Source organism: Daphnia magna, linkage group LG1 (genome assembly GCF_020631705.1).
Source record: "Daphnia magna isolate NIES linkage group LG1, ASM2063170v1.1, whole genome shotgun sequence".
In the NCBI taxonomy this organism is placed as follows: Eukaryota; Metazoa; Arthropoda; class Branchiopoda; order Diplostraca; family Daphniidae; genus Daphnia; species Daphnia magna.
The window spans coordinates 4684146-4703325 of NC_059182.1; the positions used below are offsets into that span (position 1 = coordinate 4684146).

The window sequence follows — 19180 nt, forward strand, 5'->3', positions numbered from 1 at the left end:
TCGTTGACGTCAAAGATAATGACTTAACAGAATTCGCGGCGAATTCAACTGAAATAAGAAAAGAGGAGGCAATGGATGTGATGCGGCTTCGTTAGAAACGATAAGAACTAAATCACATTCTAACGGAAGCGAAAAATGCAGACGAAGTGACAGAAAGAAAAGTATTGCCAACCGCTCGGCTGTGCTATTCTTTTCGAGTGTCCAGCACGAGAAGGTAAATGGCCGATCTCGCCATTATGGCCCTCATGGAATAAAGGTGAAACGCTCAAACCCCACTTTAACTTCCACTGGAATCGCTTCGGCTATCTGATCTCGTGAGTAGCGGTTTCCCTTTGACTTTGGCTTTCCCCATTCTCATCTTTTGTTCGCTCATTCCTTTTTCTCTACGTTTAATTTTTACGTTCATTCTTTCGTTTCTTCTTTCAAAATCTTTTTGTTTGCTTTTTTTCGGCAAGTTTTATTTCGTTCGCCGTGTGTGTTGGCGCTTGGCAAGAGAAAGAGATGAACATCGATTAATCGATGATAGCTCTGTATACTTCCTTTTGCGAAAACGTATAGGCTACCAACGATAAGCACGGGCCTGCGCACACTCCAAGAAAGGGTAGCGTCCAGAGTTAAAATACACGCATTATGCAGATAAAAAAGGTAGCCTTCCTCGACATCCGGGTACGCTAACAGGGATGTTGAAGATATGTAGTCAGTGCCTTTTTTTCTATTTTTTATTTATTTAATTATCGCTTGTATAATCTAAGGACGAACCATTAACAAGCCGCAGTCATGACGTTTTGTTTGTTTTTTTATCATTTCTTTTTGTTTGTTTTTTAAGTATGCTGCTGGAATGAAGAAAAATGAATCCAAAATGATGTACGTCTCTCATGTGACTTGAATCTGATGCATGCAGGCACGCAATAACAATTGAAGGCATTGTTTGCGTTGTAAAAATAAAAAGGAATCTGCCCAGCGAAAGATGAATTTCATATTTTCTAGTGGAAAATCTTTATTGTCCTGGTGAATATATATTCAAATGTAAAACGAATAATAAATCTACCGGCAACGGTAGACTTTGACGTTTGCTGCGTTGACATTCCTATAAATGACTAGACCTTGGTTACCAAGTACCCGAGTGCATTAAGCCTTCCTGGTAAGCTTGTCGTAACACCAACTCCCAAGTTCTACATGCAAATAAGGGTGTGTTTTCTTTTTTTTCATTTGTTTGTTTTCAGTGGAAACATTTTTATGTTGAAAACCACACCAATTTATGTTTTCCAGGTTTTTCTGTCGTCTGCACTGTTCGAAACAGAACCAAGAACGATACTGATTGCAATCTACTTTTTTTTTGTTTGTTTTTTTAGTTTTCTTTTGGGTTTTTTTACGAAGTGGTTGGCTAACCGTGTGCCATTCGTCGACAATTGAAGTTTTTTCGATGTCTCGAAATTTTCTTTCCAGGCGTCTGCAAGGCATTGTTTCAACCGCTTAATTTCCATTCGACAACGTTTCGCCATCTTTTTCCAGATAATCTAATTATGAGGCAAACTACTAGGGAGAAAGAATCATCTCGCAATTACATACGTTTTCTCGGAAAAAAAAAGGGTGCTGCATATTTTTTTTTTCTTTCTTCTTTCGTATTAGTCTTCTTATTCTAATAAGATAGACCTTGAAAAAGAAAGACGTCTGCCGCAGCCGATTGTAAAAGTCTGGCAATCCTTTCGTGAAAACCCTCGTTTTATGCAATGCAGCATTTCAAGAGAATTCGTACATTTCACGTACAATGTTTTCCCTGTTTTTTCCATTCCGTGTGTACAGCCTGATAACCGAAAATTGGCCCTGTTACATTGTGCTTCCCATCAGTCATGAAATTCATCGCTTCGAGTTATCAGGAAGGTGATGTTCTGGCGATCGGGATACTTTTTTCGAGTTTTCAGAAGAGCTTATAGACTCATGAAGCAATTCACAATGGTACAATGGTAGTTATATAGTTTTGAAACAGCAATCAGGTACCGTTCTGCGCTCAGACTGTTTTTCTTTTTCTAGACTTTCAATATCTTTAGGGCTTTGTCGTCTTCCGGGCCTGAAGGGAAAGGGCGGTTTTTTAACATCATGTGGTTGTCGGTTCTTGGACATTGTTGGGTGAGCTTCCTTTGAGAGTTTTTTTTTTTTTTCTTTCGACAATGGTAGCCCAAAGTCTCAACCATATAAAGATCGTAATAATTTCTGGTCTATAATTTTTTGTTTTCCCCCTCGTGTCTCACTTTCTTGAGACCTACACTCTATTTTTGACGAATGCAGCTTTCTTTGTCATTCAACAAACAGTTCAACATGTGGGCTTAGATATCAGTCGAACCGGGAAAGAGAAAAACTCGGTAGATTTGAATTCATCCACGAAAATTGTCAGATACGTGATAACTAGGACACACACACAAAAGCACAGAGGCAAAAAGGGGCTGCCTTTTTTTGTTGTTGTTACTGGAACAAAAACTCAAAAAGAAACCAAACCGACTGAAAACGTGTGAGAAAAAAAGAAAAAATCGAGAAAGAAAAATCAAGACCTGAATACGTGTGTGTCTAAAGCAGAACGAAAGGGTGAGTAGGTAAGGTGTATTTAGCAAGATATCCTACGACTTGGGTGGTGATGGCCATGGGGCGTTGGTGACCCAGCCGAAGAGGTGAAGTGCCTCAGGATGGAGGGAGATGCTTCGCTGAAGAAAGTACTAAGCGGACCGTGGTGGCACCACATGTAGGAGGTCCAACCAGTGATTGGTGGTCACCGACCCACCACCTGGATGGACTCGAACAGACGAAGATGGTGGCCAAGAAGGGAACGGGGGAGGAAAAAGGGAAGAGAGTTCGTGCGGCCCCAGCAAAACAGTAAGTAGCTTCCGAGCTGCCGGAGCTGGACAGTATATAGCCCCCCCTTTAAAACTGTGCCAACGGCCATTGTACTGTACCTTTTTCTCGTCCGACTCCACTCTATGCACACCATCGCCACAGTCGGTCGCGACCGATTCACTTTTTTTTTTTTTTTTTATTATTATTTTTTTATTATTCGGGTGCCGTGCTCCGGCTCCACACAAACACACACACGATACGTTTTCTTGGCCGTCAATCAACACTGGTGTCTGGATTTGTTTTTTCTTTGGTTGTTTTGGGGCGGGGCGGGGGGTCGGGGTGGAGGGGTTTTTATGCTTTCTCCGTATTGGATGAATTCGTGTGAATTTCAGCGACAATGTGACTGCAATTTTTGTTTCGTTTTTTCGTCTGTCAAATTGGCTGATGACAGGAGTGTTGTTTTCTACGGTTTGTTTAGGTTTCCGCGCAGAGATACACTCGTCTGAAATCCGTCGTTTAAAAGCGTTGAACGTCTGTGTTAAAACGCGAAGAGAGAACAGTTTTCGAGTTCATATACTTAGTGCCACCGTGTCGAGTGCAATAGTGTGTTTTGATTGGTGTCACAATTCAAGATATCCACTTCTGATGTGCCGGTAAGTCTGAATTATTTTTATTTTATCACTTGTAGTATTGTGTTAACGAAGAACGAACGAATTGTGCAAATCTATGCCGGGAGTTGTCGCGAAATTGTTTTGCTTTTTAACTTAAACGAATGAAATTAATCGAACGGAAAGAAGCCGTTAAGGTTTATTATTTCGGCCGATTTTATTATTTGTTAAGCTTAATTGAAAAAAAACAAAAAGGGAAATTTGATTCCACACTCATCGATTAATCAATCAATTTGTATTAACATATCCTACATTTTTAGTTTGCCTTTGTTTCCCGTCAAGTTTCATGAAAATTTACACTTTTCCTCTGTCGCCTGATTGATGATACTGATTGCGATTTTTTCAAACGAGTTCGTTAATGAGAACGGAAGGTAACAAAGAAAAACAAGACACACGCAAAAACAAAAATTCAAATGAAATACGTGTTTTTGAAAGAGCTGTTTAGCGGAACAGAAGCAAACAAGAAACTTGAATGATTCATTGAGTTACTGGCATCAAGATTTGAATGGGAAAAAAAAAAAAAGCGGCAAGTGATACCCTTAAGTCACTGGTCCCGGCAAGTTGGCGCAGACGGCGTGGCACCGTCACTGTTGGCTGGCAAGTTAAATAGTCAAGTCCTTTTTTGGTCAAATCGAGAGCTTTGTCTTGAGGTCAACCACACGACTGTCGATTCTTTCCATATATGCATCACGCAGTTGGACCACTCCTTTCGCTTAGACAGGCAATTATAACAAACTCTTTTGTTTTGTTTTTTTTTATTTTGGCCGAATCGAAATTGCTTTTCGTTTTTAATACTTGATTTTTAAATCATTTCATGTGTCAAGCCCAAACGATTTTACATTTACAATTGATCCTCCAAAAAATTCAAATCGTGTCAAGTGGCGGAGCGACCGTTTACCTACAATTGACCTACCATTATTTGCGTTCGTTCTTAAGTAGGTCCATGTTTTCAGTTTTGCGACCTAACGGTGGCTGAAAAGACGTCTATTATGTTGTCTCCTTCGAAAAGGGATGGGCTGACAGCACTTTTGTTATCAGACCCTTTGCCCTGGCCATTCAGCGGAACGGAGCTTTTCAATTCATCGGATAACCGACACGTTTTCTTTTCAATATCAGGAATCCCCTTGTTTTATAGTGGCCGTTCTGCTTTATGTCGGTCACTCCTTCGATAAAATAAGCAGATAAAAAAGTTCAATACCATTAAACAAACAATCATTATATTAGATGGGAAAGTATACCTGAAGATCCGGTTTGGCAAGTATCAAATAATCTTTTTTCTTTCTACGAGTTTGTGTCAACTTGCATTTTGAAACGGTTCACACAAACACAAAGTTTACAGTCGCAACCGGTTTGGAATTTATTTATTTTTTGTTTTGATTTGCATACACACATACGTTCGCTTGAGAGAGTGACAACGAGCTCTTAGCATTGGCGTGTAGTTTATCTGAATTACGCGAGGTGCATTTTGCGTGTCATGACTACAGCAAAAACACAGTTAACATCAATTAGAAATTTTGGTTTTTGTTTGCTTTGCAGATGACAATCATGGAAGACTCGATAAAGTGGACGCCGTTATGCATACTGAAACGACATTTAACTCGACACTTGCAGCGATGGAACTTACCGTGGCTGTCGATATTCTTCGTGCTGCTTTTGATGATTGCCACCGCATGGGCCGGCCCGGTGATGCACCAGACGGCCAATTTGGATTCAGCTGCCAATGGCGGAAACGGAGTGGTAGATCTACAACGTTTCTCGCGCTCTCATTTTGCTTTCTCGTTAGACCTGTACTCGGCCCTGGCCAGCCAAAGCCCGGCCAATCACGAGGGCGAGGCGGGCAATTTACTGTTTTCGCCTTACAGCGTGTCGACAGCTCTTTCGATGATCTTTCTCGGTGCCGGATCGGGATCGACCACTTCGCTTCAGCTTCGTTCAGCCCTGCACTTGAACAATTTCAGCTTCAGCGATGTTCACGACTCTTACAAGACTGTCATCAACAAATTAACGGACCCATACTACGCCGACATACTGGTCACGATGAACGGAATCTTTCAACAGCAGGACACGTACATTTCGGAGAAATATAAGCGAGCCTTGGAAGAATTCTACAATGTTCGAATAGAACCGGTGGATTTCGTGCGGCATCCCCAGTTGGCTGTAGACAGCATTAATTCCTGGGCGAGGAATTTCACGAAGCAGACCACTCCACATCCGCTTTATAAGCCGACAACACAACCGTCCATTAATCCACAGCTAGGAATTACTTTGGCTAACGGGCTGGCATTCCGCTCTCACTGGCTTTTTCGATTCGATCCTGCCTCGACTTTTGACAAGGGACTTTTCTATACGACTTCGAAAAAAAGGTATGTGCTTCTTTCGTCAATGGCCTTTTGCATAATCAAGACATTTCCATGCAATGTCAAAATTAAGGAATGAAAAAAAAATAAAATCATATTTTTTTAAATGAATAACTTTTTATTATTGAAATGTCGATTTTTTAGGTTTGAAATCCCAATGATGGTTGGTCGTTTTAAGATACCAGTTGGTTACAGCGCCGATTTAGAGTGCAGGATAGCAGAACTGCCTTTCTCATCTAGAAGGGTATCTTTCTTTATAATTCTACCGGATGATGTCGATCGAGGAATCACGAAACTTGAAGCAAACATGACATCTGATAATATCAAAGCCTTGTTCTCTACGCTAAAGGTAAAAGGGCCTCTTTAAAAATAAAATAATGCCGCGCAAAATAATATTGCGGAAAAATTGCACCAATAAAGAGATATTTTTGAATTGAATGGTCCTCTTGTTAGGATGAGACCGTCAATATCCGGCTTCCGAGGTTCCGTTTGGAGCAGCAGGAAATGGACTTGACTAACATTTTGGCATCACTAGGAATTAACGACGTTTTCGACAGTGAGGCAGCAGATTTAAGTGGCATCTCGAGCGAAAAGCTTCGCTTAAACCACGTGATTCACAAGTAAGCAATAGAATTAAATAGAATAATTATATTTTAGTATATGTAAAAATTCGAATAGCATTTATAAATTATCAGCAATTCTTTTCATCAATTTAAAATCCTGTTCGGATTTTAAAGACTTTTATTAGACCGATTTGAATGAAAAGATTTGAAATGAATAATCTTTTGACATAAAAAATGTTATGTATTTGCGCAATCAAATGCGCACAATGTTTTATGGAATATCTTATTTGCAAAAAAAAAAACAGGACATTTTTGGAAGTGCAGGAGGATGGAATGGGTGAAGCCACAACGTCTGGGTTAAACCGGTTGGGGGCATTTGGCGAAAAATACTTCGAAGTAGATCATCCATTCATCTTCTTTTTATGGGATTACCACAGCGGTATCCTTTTATTTATTGGAAGAATCACAGCTCCTGAACCTTTCATTAACTAAACCTTTTTGAATAACTTATGACACAACAGTGACTTTTTTTGCATGCATCATCTTCTTTTAATTTGCACACTTGTCTGTCTAGTAATCTGTATGTGCATGTCTCTGTATATACATTTGTTGCAATGTCTGTTTTTATTGGGTTCTATATTGCTGCCAGTACGGCTATACTCGTGACTCTACAGCAATCGAATTTTGTGTTGTCTGACAATCAAGCCAAAATCTGATTTCAACCCGAATATTTGATGGAATACGATAAAATATGGACATAACATTTCAACTTCAAAAACTTCGTGTTTAGATTGCAAACAGAAAAAGAAAAAACTTTTGGTTTTCAAATGGGTGCGCCCTCGTTCAATACATATTTCAGCCACAAAATAATTAAATCTTATCCACCGTTTTATCTGCCTGGCTCCCGTAAGTTCATCACTGGCAATTTGCACAAAAGTGCTTTAGGATTATAGGATGTTACTTCATCGCATTCACAAAATACTCGTTCATTTTGCACGTAAATATACGAGTTAAGTTATGAAATGGTAACGTTGTACCGCGATGCAACCTAACAATGCGATAAAATGTTGGTTGATCAACATTCCAAAATGAAATCGTCAATGGTAAAACATGCATAGCTTATGCCAGCACAAGAAATGTTAACCTTTCTTTTTGTGTGTGTGGCTGATTCAAGTTGCCAAACTGCACCCTGGCGAATGAAAGACCAACGTACGTAGTACTTCATGAATAACGGACGACTACAGGAATTTTCATTACGATGATCGCATCGTATATATATTTTTTAAGACGCAAAGGCGGCACTCGACAATGTCGTATTAGCTACACATTCCCGCAAGTTGTTGGAAGTTTAAATTTAAATATTTGTTTTTTAAATTTCCAAACTTCATATTCATGAAAGCAAAAATTATAGGACGTGTATGATCTTTTCTCCAAGCATATTGTTATTATTTTTTTAACCTACGCACTAAATGGCCAAACCAAAGACAGATACGATGCAGTACATGGTTTTGTTTTCCCAGCGTACAGTGCAGCTTCCATCAGTTGAGTTATCCCAGAAACACGAGCTGCTCGTGTGAACGCCAGCTCCGTTCTTCTGTACGACCACGCATGTCACTAGAAAGCAAACCAAAGGATACGCATTCAATTTCTGGCTTATTTAACAAAATCACTGTTCCTTGATTAACCAGTCAATGTTTAGTTAACAATATGTGGCAGCTTTTCGCAGTTAGGTTAGTTTGGAAAAGCTTACCAATGTACTTGAAGGGTTTCTGTAGTTTGACTAATGATTGCAAGCAGCAATCCATTATGGATGATGACCACTGGTTGACTTTGTTATGCAGATAAGTATTCCCTCCTATGACAGATTCTATTGCTTCTTTGATTGCAGCACTAAATATGAAAGAAAGAAAAAAATATATATAATTAGATAATTTAGATTTCCTTTTTTGTTATAAACACAAATGTTACTTTGCACAAATATTTTACTGTTTGGAAATATTCAGTTGTACATCCCAGAATATAAAGCTGTGGGTGTAAATATGTCAGACTGTATGTTTTCCCCATTGTTCTTTTACCATGAATTGCCTAATACCATGTCTGAGGGGTATATTGCTCCAAAAAAAAAGTAAATAAATGAACTGGGTAGCGTCTTTTTTGCACAAGCTGACATGGTAAATGAATATTGAGTAATGCATGATGAAAGACACATCGACAACTGAATATCCCAAGAAAATCTCACAAAGTCTAGCATCAACATATTGGAAACAGGTGTTGGTATGTGCACTGCAAAAAAAACTTCATAAGCAATAGCATTAAATAATAAATAACCTTCTTACCTGACATCGTCAACGACGAACTGACTCTGCATGATATTGAATGACCGACATGGAAACGGAAAAAAAGAAATGGGTTAGAGACTTTACTAAATACAAAAAAACTACTTCTGAGGAACCGACCTCTTCTTGCTGAGTACTGGGATCTTCCATTTACGATAATTGGCTAATGCTTGTTAACAAGAAAATATTAAACAGTTGAACACAACTGCAAACAGCTTGACGAGAATACACTAAATTCTACAGAACCGAATTTACGTCAATGTCAGCACCATGCTTATTTTTTTTTACCTGTCAACGTTGCCATGACAAAATACCCGTCGCTGGCAGTGTAGCAGACGAACCAACAAAACTCTGGACATTGTGCGGAAACCTCGATTGAATTTAGTTCGTGTAAATGTGCATACGACTACGCAAAATTGTCTAAATCTTTAGGTTTGTAAACATGGGTGGAAAGGATAAAAAAGGACCGAGAACCAAGGGAAACACGAAGGTACTCATTTACTGTTATTTGAGCTCTATAAAGCAGTATCGACACCGTGAAACGAAATATATATGTATATTTTTTTTAGCCCTCAAGCTCTGGAAGGAGTGCAGAGCTGTTAGGTAATGTCACTGAGTTCGTAGGATTCAGTGGTTTGCCTGAAGGTTCCTATGTCCCAGTTATTGGAGCAAATTCCTTGGTTGAGGATGCATCTGCAGATTCAAATATTCCAGCAGACTTTCGTCTAAGTCTGCGCAAAATGGGAAAACGTGATTCTACAACAAAAATCAAAGCTCTTCAGGAGTTTACTGAACTGTGTCAACAAAATTCTCTTGACATGCTAAAAGCTGTTTTGCCATTCTGGCCTCGAATATTTTCGCGCCTGGCTGTTGATGGTGATAGAAGAGTGAGAGAATATCTCCACAAATCCCATGTACAATTAACCAGTCAGCTGGGAAGAAATCTAGCCCCTTATTTGAAAGAGATGATGGGTGCTTGGTTCACTTCACAGTGTGATCCCTATGCCCCTGCAGCTTCATTGGCATCCCATTCTCTTAAGACTTGTTTCCCTGGCAACAAACTACCTGACGCAATAGCATTTTGCCACAATGAAATAATGGATTATATTAAGGATTCAATTTTTAAGGAAAATGATTTTTCAGATGAGCAGAAAGAAAGAATAACAATCGGTGGTATTGCCGGTTATTCTCTTTTGCTCCAGCAAGTTAAATGTGATGTTCTAGAAGCGGAAAAATATCTCCTCCGACACACTGAGATGTGGAAAAATGCCAATCTGTACAAAATTGTTGAACAAAGTAAGAGCTTACCCATCAAACAAGCATGGTTTGGTCTCATTTACAGCGTGGTCCACTATTTGCCGCAAGTAGCAAAAGGTATGTTTCATTGTGTTAAGGTTACAAGAGCAGGATCTGTTCATCTATTCTCGCTTTTAATGTAAATACTTTCAGAAAATTCCAAAAGGTTATTGCCTTCAATTTTTAAGGTAGAGTAAAGATTACCTTGAAATAAGTTTTAATAGTCTCTGTTTCATTAAGATTGTAATAAATTTTTATAGTTTTTGGATGACTCCGAATCAACGACTCAACCTGCATTGTGGGAAACAACTTTAAAAATACTGTTGACAGTCGAAAATGCATCAAGTTATGTCAACCTTTCCTCCCATGCAACCCCAAAATTTCTGAATCTTCTTCGAAATGCTTGCTCAGGAAATGCACGCAAAATTGGGCCTCTAATAGTACCATACGTGCGATTGTTAAGAGAACACAAAGAAAGCCAAGCAGAAGAATTCGATCGGCAAGTGATCGAGGCACTATTTCAAGGCCTTTTATGCCGCAGCATTTTTAACAGCAGTTTGGAAGCTTCCGCCCTATCGGAGTCGTTGTTTCAGTTGTTAGACTGCATAGCCAAAGCCAGTGTTGATATCTCTCACTTTGAGGAGCTTCTTCAAAACACAGTAATTTCTTTGAGAAATTCTATTAACAATGTATTAGACTGAGGTATCTATTTTTTCATTGGTAGGTAATACCATCCCTTGATTTGATGGTTAAATCAAAATGCAGCGAACTGGTCGTATCTGCTGTGATACGTCAGATGACGGTGACTCTTAATTGTTGGTTTAGAACGGAAGAAAGCGTAGCCAATGCTTTCTGGGAATTTCTAGAAAATTTTATCATGGGTTTAATTACTCAATCTTTGGATCCTGATACCTCGCTATTCGAGAACGTCGCATTGATTATCTTGGTGTTGATGGACGCACATTCTAAACTTGATAATCGGACAAAGATGAACAGGCGATGCATTCGCATCCGTTTTGCCGATACCAATACGGAAGACTTAAGCAAAGGACAGGAGACATCACCTGTTCATTTACCAGAGATGCCTCTTCCCTTTCGAGAGAAAGTCGTAGCAATGAGCATTTTAGTCTGTAAAGATACTTTAAAGCGTCTTGAAGTAAGCGATTGTGAAACATCCCTGCGTCTTTTCGCCTCTCTGTTGCGCTGTGACGATATTCTACGTGGATTTTTGGCTGCCGAAAGTGCCAGCTCAATTGACAGCATGTTGTGTTCTATCCGTAGAATGTTGGAAAAATTACGAGATAAGAATACCGCTTTCTTGTTATTCACAATATTGGATGTCATAGACAGTGACGTTAGGTTAGAATTTGTTTATCTACTTTTCATTTTCTATTGTCTTCAACCATTAATTCTTTGACTTTTTGCATTCAGGTGTAAGGTGCTGGAAGACCTAGCCATCGACGAGCAAACGTGTGCAGCCATGGCATCCACAGCACTTGAAAGCTCAGAATTGTCCCAAAAGCAGGTGGTTTTAGAATGGCTTCAAAGTCCATATGTTGGCGATTTGCTCATTTCTACAGCCAAGCATGTCGGTGTGTATCTCAGCGAGGAAGAAAACAACGATTTCTCGTGGAGTTTACTCCGTGCAGCTCTTGCTGCCAGGCAACCATCAAGCCAAGGTAGAAACATTGAAAATCCCTTGTTCCAAAAAAAAGGTCAATCCATCTATATTTTCCCGTCTATTTCAGAACCATTGCTTCCAAAAGAACACATCAGTGGTATAATGAATGCATTTACCGAAGCTTTCTATGCCGAACACGTTGAAGAAAATTTCATCGACACTTTTGTTCAAAAGCTTTCAAATACGCTAAAGCCGTCTAGTCAGTCGAACTTCTTCATTGATCCGTCCGGTGAATGGCTGGACTCTATGGTCAAAATATTGTGTTCTTCCATGACCATCCAACCGGTATCCTTCAACATATTATTGGAGTTATGGAAAAAGGGAGCTAGTTACGCAACACACTCTCGGTGCCTATCAGCTGTCGCCATAATTAAGGAAAACTTAACTGCAATTCCAGAGTTTAACGTGGCAGAACGATTGGTTGACATTTTTCAACATGTTTTAGAGTTGGAATTAACGCAGGGTGACAATGAGGCATCCCACTTGTTGGTACGTCAGATTCTGTTGTCAGATAGCGAGTGGATGAATTGGATGAAAGAGACGAGCTCCTGTGATTTGATGGCCAAAGAAATTATGAATGGTCGATATTGTCATTCTAATCCTATAACAAATAACTTCAAGCCACTTCAGCTTAAGAACTGGTACGGACTCCTGAACGCAGCCTTTGTAGTTTCCTCTATTGTAGTTCGTAACCAACACATGTTTGAGCAAGATGGAAATAGCTTAATACCATATGTTTTCTATGCAACTGCCGTTGCTGAGATCCTTTTGGAAATTAATAGAAAGCGCATGAAGGTAATGTCAGCCACAAATAGGCAGATTGTTATTATAATTGATTTTTCTTCTTTTTTAGGATGACACATTAAACGACATCGACAAAATAAGTGCAGCGTTGGGAAGCAACGCAAATAGTTTGCTATCATCTTGTTCAGATCAAGAACGAAAGGAGATATTTAGAAAAACACTTCAAAATTCCCGCCAATACCGTTGGATTTGGTGCGTTGCTGCGAGGAAATTGCAAGCTGTGTTGCAACAAAGCTTAGAAGAAAATGAAATCACAGAAAACACCGTGATGATATTTTGCAACCTGAATGATGAAAATCTAAACAGGATTACCCAAACCCAGATCGCCAAACTTTCGGCAATTTCGTCTGATGATTGGGCTGAATCATTTCAACTCTTAGCCTACATCCGTTTCCTTTTGGAGAAATTGGCGGCCAGTGCTAACGATGATACTTTGATTTCAGTTGCCGAATCCGTTAAAATTCTGCAATCATGGCAGTTGAAACACGACGAAAGTTTTCTATTCGGTCAAGATTTGAAAGCGATTTCACGAACGGGATCGTCTGTCAAAGCAGTATGGTCAATTATCGAAGTCATTCGGCTTTTGTCCACCATTGTTGAATTTTACCCGTACAAACTTGAGCATTCCTCGTGGGATTTCATCTTGTGTTCCATGACATCGTGGTGCACAACGTTTGAAGAGAGCTGGACTGATGTGTCCCCGGCCAATCAACATACCAATCCAATGTTGCTTTCGTTCACCGTCGCCCTCAGTCGTCTAATTCAGAGCTGCGGTGCCCTCATCGCTGATGTCGATGAGAAAAAAGAAGAATCAATCTCAAGTTTACCACCTAATTTGGCTTCAGAATGGAACGACGTATTTTCTGATGCAGCGTACAACGCTATTCTACCAGTTTTCTTCTTACAATCTAGATGCAACAATCTTTCACATCTTTCGTCTTTCTGTTTGATGGAAGCCCTGGCCTTATCAGTTCGTCATGTGCCTGTGAAACTTCTTCATCAAACTACTGAGAAGTTGTCACCTCTTCTTTTAGCCAAACACTCGGCTATTCAATTTGCAGCCCATGGCTTAATTATTAAGTATATAACACTTTTATTTTTTTCACGAATAGCGTCTTCCTAATCTGTAAACATTATAGACTACTTCCAGAAATCATATCTGCGGAAGCCATCAAATGTAAAGAAGAATTAGATGGAGATCAGGAAAAAACAGAGCGATCTCCACCTCAAGCGCTCTTGCTTCCTATAGAAAAAGCCAATCTGGAGAATCTTGACGAACTTCGTTGCGGAGACTTACACACCGTTGAACCCTACAGCCAGGAATGCCAACAAATATTAGGTTACTTCTTGGGTTGGGACCTTATTCTTCGTCTGTGCGGGAGTTCCGATTCAGAATTGCGCTATCAATATGCATCCTATTTGACTAACTCCAAACTCATTTCGCGGCTGATGGACATCTTGTTTTGCATCATACCGCATGCCAGCTTTCAACAACAGGCCAATTTGGAAATGGAATTTCGACCTGACATTACATTGACCGAAAAAATCATTCAGGATATCGCAATAATGATTTACTCTTCTGCTCTGAGGCATCTTCCTGCCGTCGTTAGACGATGGTGTAACAATGCAGATAAAAGAACGGCCAGCTTAGTTGAAAAATTCACATCTCGGTAATTTGTCCACTGTCGGCTTCTTTTTGTTGACGTCTGTCTAATGTTAGTCTGTTTTTTTTTGACACAAAGGTGTGTTAGTCCGGTTCTGTGTTCATTAGATTTGCAGTTTTGCACGAAAACTTGGGATAACATGACAGTTCGTGTTCGGCCCACGGCTAGAGAAGTTATCGCCACTTACAAACTCAATGAAGAAGGCTCCATGGAACTGATAATGCAATTACCCGCCAATTATCCGTTGGGGAATATTGTGGTAGAAACTGGACGAAAAGTAGGAGTTACTGCAAACCAATGGCGGAGCTGGATATTACAGTAAACATTTTGATTTAATTGCCTTTGCTTTTCATTTTTACTAACTTTTCTAATCTTCTTTTTCCCGTTCCTCCAGATTGCAGACTTTTTTGATGCAACAGGTTTTTTACACTTTATCAATTTTCCATTTAATTTAATTTCGTCATAACATTTTCTGGTCTTCTCTACTTCTAGAATGGATCGATATTGGATGGTCTCACCCTATGGAAACGCAATGTTGATAAAAGATTTGAAGGCATTGAAGAGTGCTACATTTGTTATTACGTATTGCACGGTTCGAATTATCAGTTACCGAAACTGAGTTGTCGCACATGCCGCAAGAAATTTCATGCAGATTGCCTCTACAAGTGGTTTAGCACGAGTAACAATTCAACGTGCCCGCTCTGTCGTAACTTGTTCTGAACATATTCTTTGTTTTGCTTCACTCGTTAAGCGTAAATAAGATGAGGTAATATGGGAACAAAAACTATAAAGCGGAAACATGTATTTCTTGCAAAGTGAAAATACAAAATTTTAAGGTTCAGGATTTAAAATGGATGGTATACCAGATTGTTCGGACACTTCCATAAAATACAACACCGTGGGAATACAAGTATGCTGTAAGTGAACGCCAAACCCCAAAAATTGAACATCATTTTATGCGAAATCTGGTCGGATATAATGTTCGGACGTAAGGCACACTATCACTCGTTAGAAAAAATTATATGGCAACTTTCTTCAAAACGTAATTCGTCCACCGTTAAAATGGGCGGTCTTCGTGAAACATACGCTAAGATTGAGGGAGGATAGGTTGAATCAGAAAATAAGACATGATTGCATAAGAAAGTAGTTGTGTAGCATATGACAGCGATTGTCGGCATCTCTAAATATCTAGCTATAGCTGTGCAGTTTTTAAAAATCCACCATTACAACAATTAACGGCAATGGCAAGGGTGGCTTCTAATAACACCAATGTCATTGCATCAAGATTTCAATAGGAGGAATATAAAAAATGGACGGAAATTATGAACGGAATGCTGTTTTCAAAGAACGGCTTACTAGACATGAACTTCTTGTTCCTCCGGTTTACTAAGAATATGGGTATACTGACCCCTATGAACCACTTTTTCCCATAAAGCTATAGTACCGGCACGAACACTGGTGAAGTTCATATAACCAATGATGAGGATCAAGGAAGTCATCAAGAATAAAAGTATTCCAAGTAGAACTGTGGTTCCTTGATATTCCTACCAACAGAAAATATATTCGGTTAACGGTGCAACCACATTTATTTGAAATACTCTAAGAAAAACTATAGTTGACTAGAGAGCTTACCTGTTTTGGGGCAAAAGCACATTGAATTTGGTGCACATTATACAATTGCTCATTAGCATTTGAGGCAGGAAGACCATCATAGCATCTAAACAATAAAAAAGACCAATAACAATAAGACAAATACTGACAAACATTATTTAGCATTCTTTACATGTAGGATTCTTTTTGAAGCACATCGACTTTAGTAGTCCGGAGCCAATTCAAGAGATCAGCTATTTGGCAGTCGCAAATGAAAGGGTTACCCTAAACACAAAGGACAACATTTACATTTTGAATTGTTTAATGAGCAATTTAAGGTGTTTTTACCATCAAATCTAATTTGACTCCTAGACCTTGGTCTGGTAGCTCTTCAAATTTGGAAAGTGTGTTATTGGATAAGCTATGAATCTTATTGTTTCTTAGATCAATAAATCTAAGGTTATGTATGCAGCCAACATTGAAGCTGATGTCAGACATGTTGTTATCTCCAAGCTGTATGTCCATCAATGATGGCAGAGTACAGAAGATGTTTGGATTTTTTATCGACCAGATTTCATTTTGTTCCAAATGCACTTTAGCTAATTTTGTCAGGTTAGATCCAACAAATATTTGCTCCAAGGCAACCAAATATTCTTTGGAATCAACACTCTCTGAAAATGCATTAGTCAAGTGTAGAGATTCTAGATTAACAAAATTTGAAAATATCCTGGGGTGTGTTTTGTCTCCAGTAATATTCAGCTGATTATGATTTAAAATCAGTGTTTTAACGTTTTTGACATGGTGGTAGGTTTTCCCCTTGATTTCTTGAATATTGTTGTTGGTCATGTCAATTACTTCCAAATAAGGATAGTCGTTCATTTTCCCAAACACATTCCAAGGCATGCTTGTGACATTGTTTCCTATGTATAAAATAGTGTTAGTTAAACAAAAGAAATCATAATCATTACAACAAAGCTTACCTGTGAAAATTACTACCTCGGTTTGGATTGGTAACTTCTCAAGCATAGCAGCATCATTGAAGTGTGTATTGGTACAGTTTACCAAATACCTTTCCTTGCCGTTATAGCTTGCTTGTCCACAAATACAACGACCACCAAAATCTGGTGGACAAGTTGTAGCGAAACAAGATCCGATGATCGCCATCATCCAGGCAACACACACATACAGGGCTAACTTCTTGGAACTCATTTTAAAAAGCTATGTTTCTAATATGCAGTGAGGACAGATTAAATAATTGGCTTAAGGTTCTTTGACGTTACATGTATATTGTGAATCTTAATTTCTCTACGCATCCATACCACTTGCTCGCATGGCCTTAAATTGACATAACAAGGAAACACCCTTGTCTTCTACACCGTAGCGACATCTAGTATCTAAATCCATAACATAACCAAAACATATTACAGGCACGGACTTAATTTAAACGTGGTGTAACGCTCTTTGAAATTTATAAAACGAGTTACGTTTTCATTCAGATTCCTTGAAGTCGATTCGCTCGCTATTTATGTTTATACATAATTGTACGAGAGGCGGTATTAAACATTATACACGATTTCCATTGGTGCGGAATTTTTTGGTTACTACGAAAGAAGCGTTGTTCTCTGGGAAATCTAATTCAAAATGTTTTATCCCCTATTTTTTTTTTTTCATTTTATAAATAATAACTAGGGGCCCTCACTCCGTTCAGGAAGTTCCCGATAGGGTATGGCCTGGTCGCCAATTTCCCATAATATCTCGGAAACCGTTTGCTCTTCCGGCAAAACAGACTCCGTATACATGTCCTATGAGGCGTGCGCTGATCATCAAAGCCTTCATCCCGCCTTCCCACTTTTGTCAAAATCGGCCAAAAACGACATCTAACGAAATTCTCCAAAAATCAGACGGTATAATCGAAATTGAACGCTGATTTCGATTTGGTCATTGGTTTTCTCTTTAGACTAGCCGTTAAAAAAATTTACGAAAACAGTTCTGTTAGCGCACCAACTTAATTTATGGTTTTTAAAATGTAAATGAAAAATTATAAGACCAATAGAAAAATAAACCGGATTTCCGTGATTTTCATTCAATTCTGAATCTAAATCATGTATTTTAAGCCAAATTTGAAATTTGGTCAAAAATGAAAAAGTGGGAAGGGTATAGCCTTTCCACTTTTGTCAAAATCGGCCAAAAATGACATCTCTTGAAATTCTCCAAAAATCAGACGGTATAATCGAAATTGAACGCTGATTTCGATTTAGTCATTGGTTTTTTCGTTAAACTAGCCGTTTAAAAATTAACGAAAACAGTGCTGTTAGCGCAACAACTTAATTTAGGGTTTTTAAGGATTAAATCAAAAACTATAATACCAATAGGAAAATAAACCTGATTTTCGTGATTTTCATTCAATTTTGATTCGAATTCATGTATTTTAAGCCAAATTTGAAATTTGGCCAAAAATGAAAAAGTGGGAACGGTATAGCCTTCCCACTTTTGTCAAAATCTACCAAAAACGACATCTCTTGAAATTCTCCAAAAATCACACGGAATAATCGAAATTAAACGCTGATTTCGATTTAGTAATTGGTTTTCTCGTTAAACCAGCCGTTTAAAAAATTAAAGAAACAGTGCTGTAAGCGCAACAACTTAATTTAGGGTTTTTAAGGATTAAATCAAAAACTATGAGACCAATAGGAAAATAAACCTGATTTTCTTTATTTTCATTCAATTTTGATTCAAATTCATGTATTTTAAGCAAAATTTGAAATTTGGCCAAAAATGAAAAAGTGGGAAGGGTATAGCCTTCCCACTTTTGTCAAAATCTACCAAAAACGACATCTCTTGAAATTCTCCAAAAATCACACGGAATAATCGAAATTGAACTCTGATTTCGATTTAGTTATTGGTTTTCTCCTTAAACCAGCCGTTTCAAAAATTAACGAAACAGTGCTGTTAGCGCAACAACTTAATTTAGGGTTTTTAAGGATTAAATCAAAAACTATAGGACCAATAGGAAAATCAACCTAATTTTCGTGATTTTCATTCAATTTTGATTCGAATTCATGTATTTTAAGCAAAATTTGAAATTTGGCCAAAAAGGAAAAAGTGGGAAGGGTATAGCCTTCCCACTTTTGTCAAAATCTACCAAAAACGACATCTCTTGAAATTCTCCAAAAATCACACGGAATAATCGAAATTGAACGCTGATTTCGATTTAGTTATTAGTTTTCTCGTTAAACCAGCCGTTTCAAAAATTAACGAAACAGTGCTGTTAGCGCAACAACTTAATTTAGGGTTTTTAAGGATTAAATCAAAAACTATAAGACCAATAGGAAAATAAACCTAATTTTCGTGATTTTCATTCAATTTTGATTCGAATTCATGTATTTTAAGCAAAA

The 19180-nt window shown here is 38.5% G+C and overlaps 4 protein-coding genes across 5 annotated transcripts; 2 read left to right on the forward strand and 2 right to left on the reverse strand.

The window, feature by feature from the left end:
• Positions 1-2186: 2186 nt before the first annotated feature.
• LOC116930135 (leukocyte elastase inhibitor) lies at positions 2187-7175 on the forward strand. 2 transcript variants are annotated; one of them, XM_045174365.1, is made up of 6 exons: positions 2187-2865; positions 3305-3479; positions 5031-5857; positions 5996-6200; positions 6305-6471; positions 6720-7175. In XM_045174365.1, exons 3-6 carry the CDS (start codon positions 5031-5033, stop codon positions 6904-6906), a joined length of 1386 nt encoding a protein of 461 aa, XP_045030300.1. In that variant the 5' UTR covers positions 2187-2865; positions 3305-3479; the 3' UTR covers positions 6907-7175. The 2 variants fall into 2 exon arrangements, with proteins under 2 accessions (XP_045030300.1, XP_045030296.1); XM_045174361.1 differs by lacking the exon at positions 2187-2865 and having other exon boundaries at positions 3161-3479.
• A 483-nt stretch (positions 7176-7658) lies between these two features.
• LOC116930139 (dynein light chain Tctex-type 1) lies at positions 7659-9022 on the reverse strand. The gene is made up of 4 exons (XM_032937520.2): positions 8871-9022; positions 8751-8776; positions 8165-8304; positions 7659-8028 (listed from the first exon to the last, which is right to left on the reverse strand). Exons 1-4 carry the CDS (start codon positions 8898-8900, stop codon positions 7880-7882), a joined length of 345 nt encoding a protein of 114 aa, XP_032793411.1. The 5' UTR covers positions 8901-9022; the 3' UTR covers positions 7659-7879.
• A 46-nt stretch (positions 9023-9068) lies between these two features.
• LOC116930131 (E3 ubiquitin-protein ligase listerin) lies at positions 9069-15046 on the forward strand. Its single transcript, XM_032937505.2, has 12 exons — positions 9069-9240; positions 9320-10124; positions 10200-10234; positions 10307-10705; positions 10771-11405; positions 11478-11725; positions 11795-12522; positions 12581-13611; positions 13671-14201; positions 14274-14513; positions 14590-14614; positions 14688-15046. The coding sequence occupies exons 1-12, from the start codon at positions 9193-9195 to the stop codon at positions 14913-14915; spliced, it is 4953 nt and encodes a 1650-aa protein (XP_032793396.2). The 5' UTR covers positions 9069-9192; the 3' UTR covers positions 14916-15046.
• LOC116930136 (slit homolog 1 protein) lies at positions 14981-17156 on the reverse strand. The gene is made up of 5 exons (XM_032937514.2): positions 16766-17156; positions 16134-16705; positions 15979-16070; positions 15828-15912; positions 14981-15739 (listed from the first exon to the last, which is right to left on the reverse strand). Exons 1-5 carry the CDS (start codon positions 16992-16994, stop codon positions 15551-15553), a joined length of 1167 nt encoding a protein of 388 aa, XP_032793405.1. The 5' UTR covers positions 16995-17156; the 3' UTR covers positions 14981-15550.
• Positions 17157-19180: the final 2024 nt, after the last annotated feature.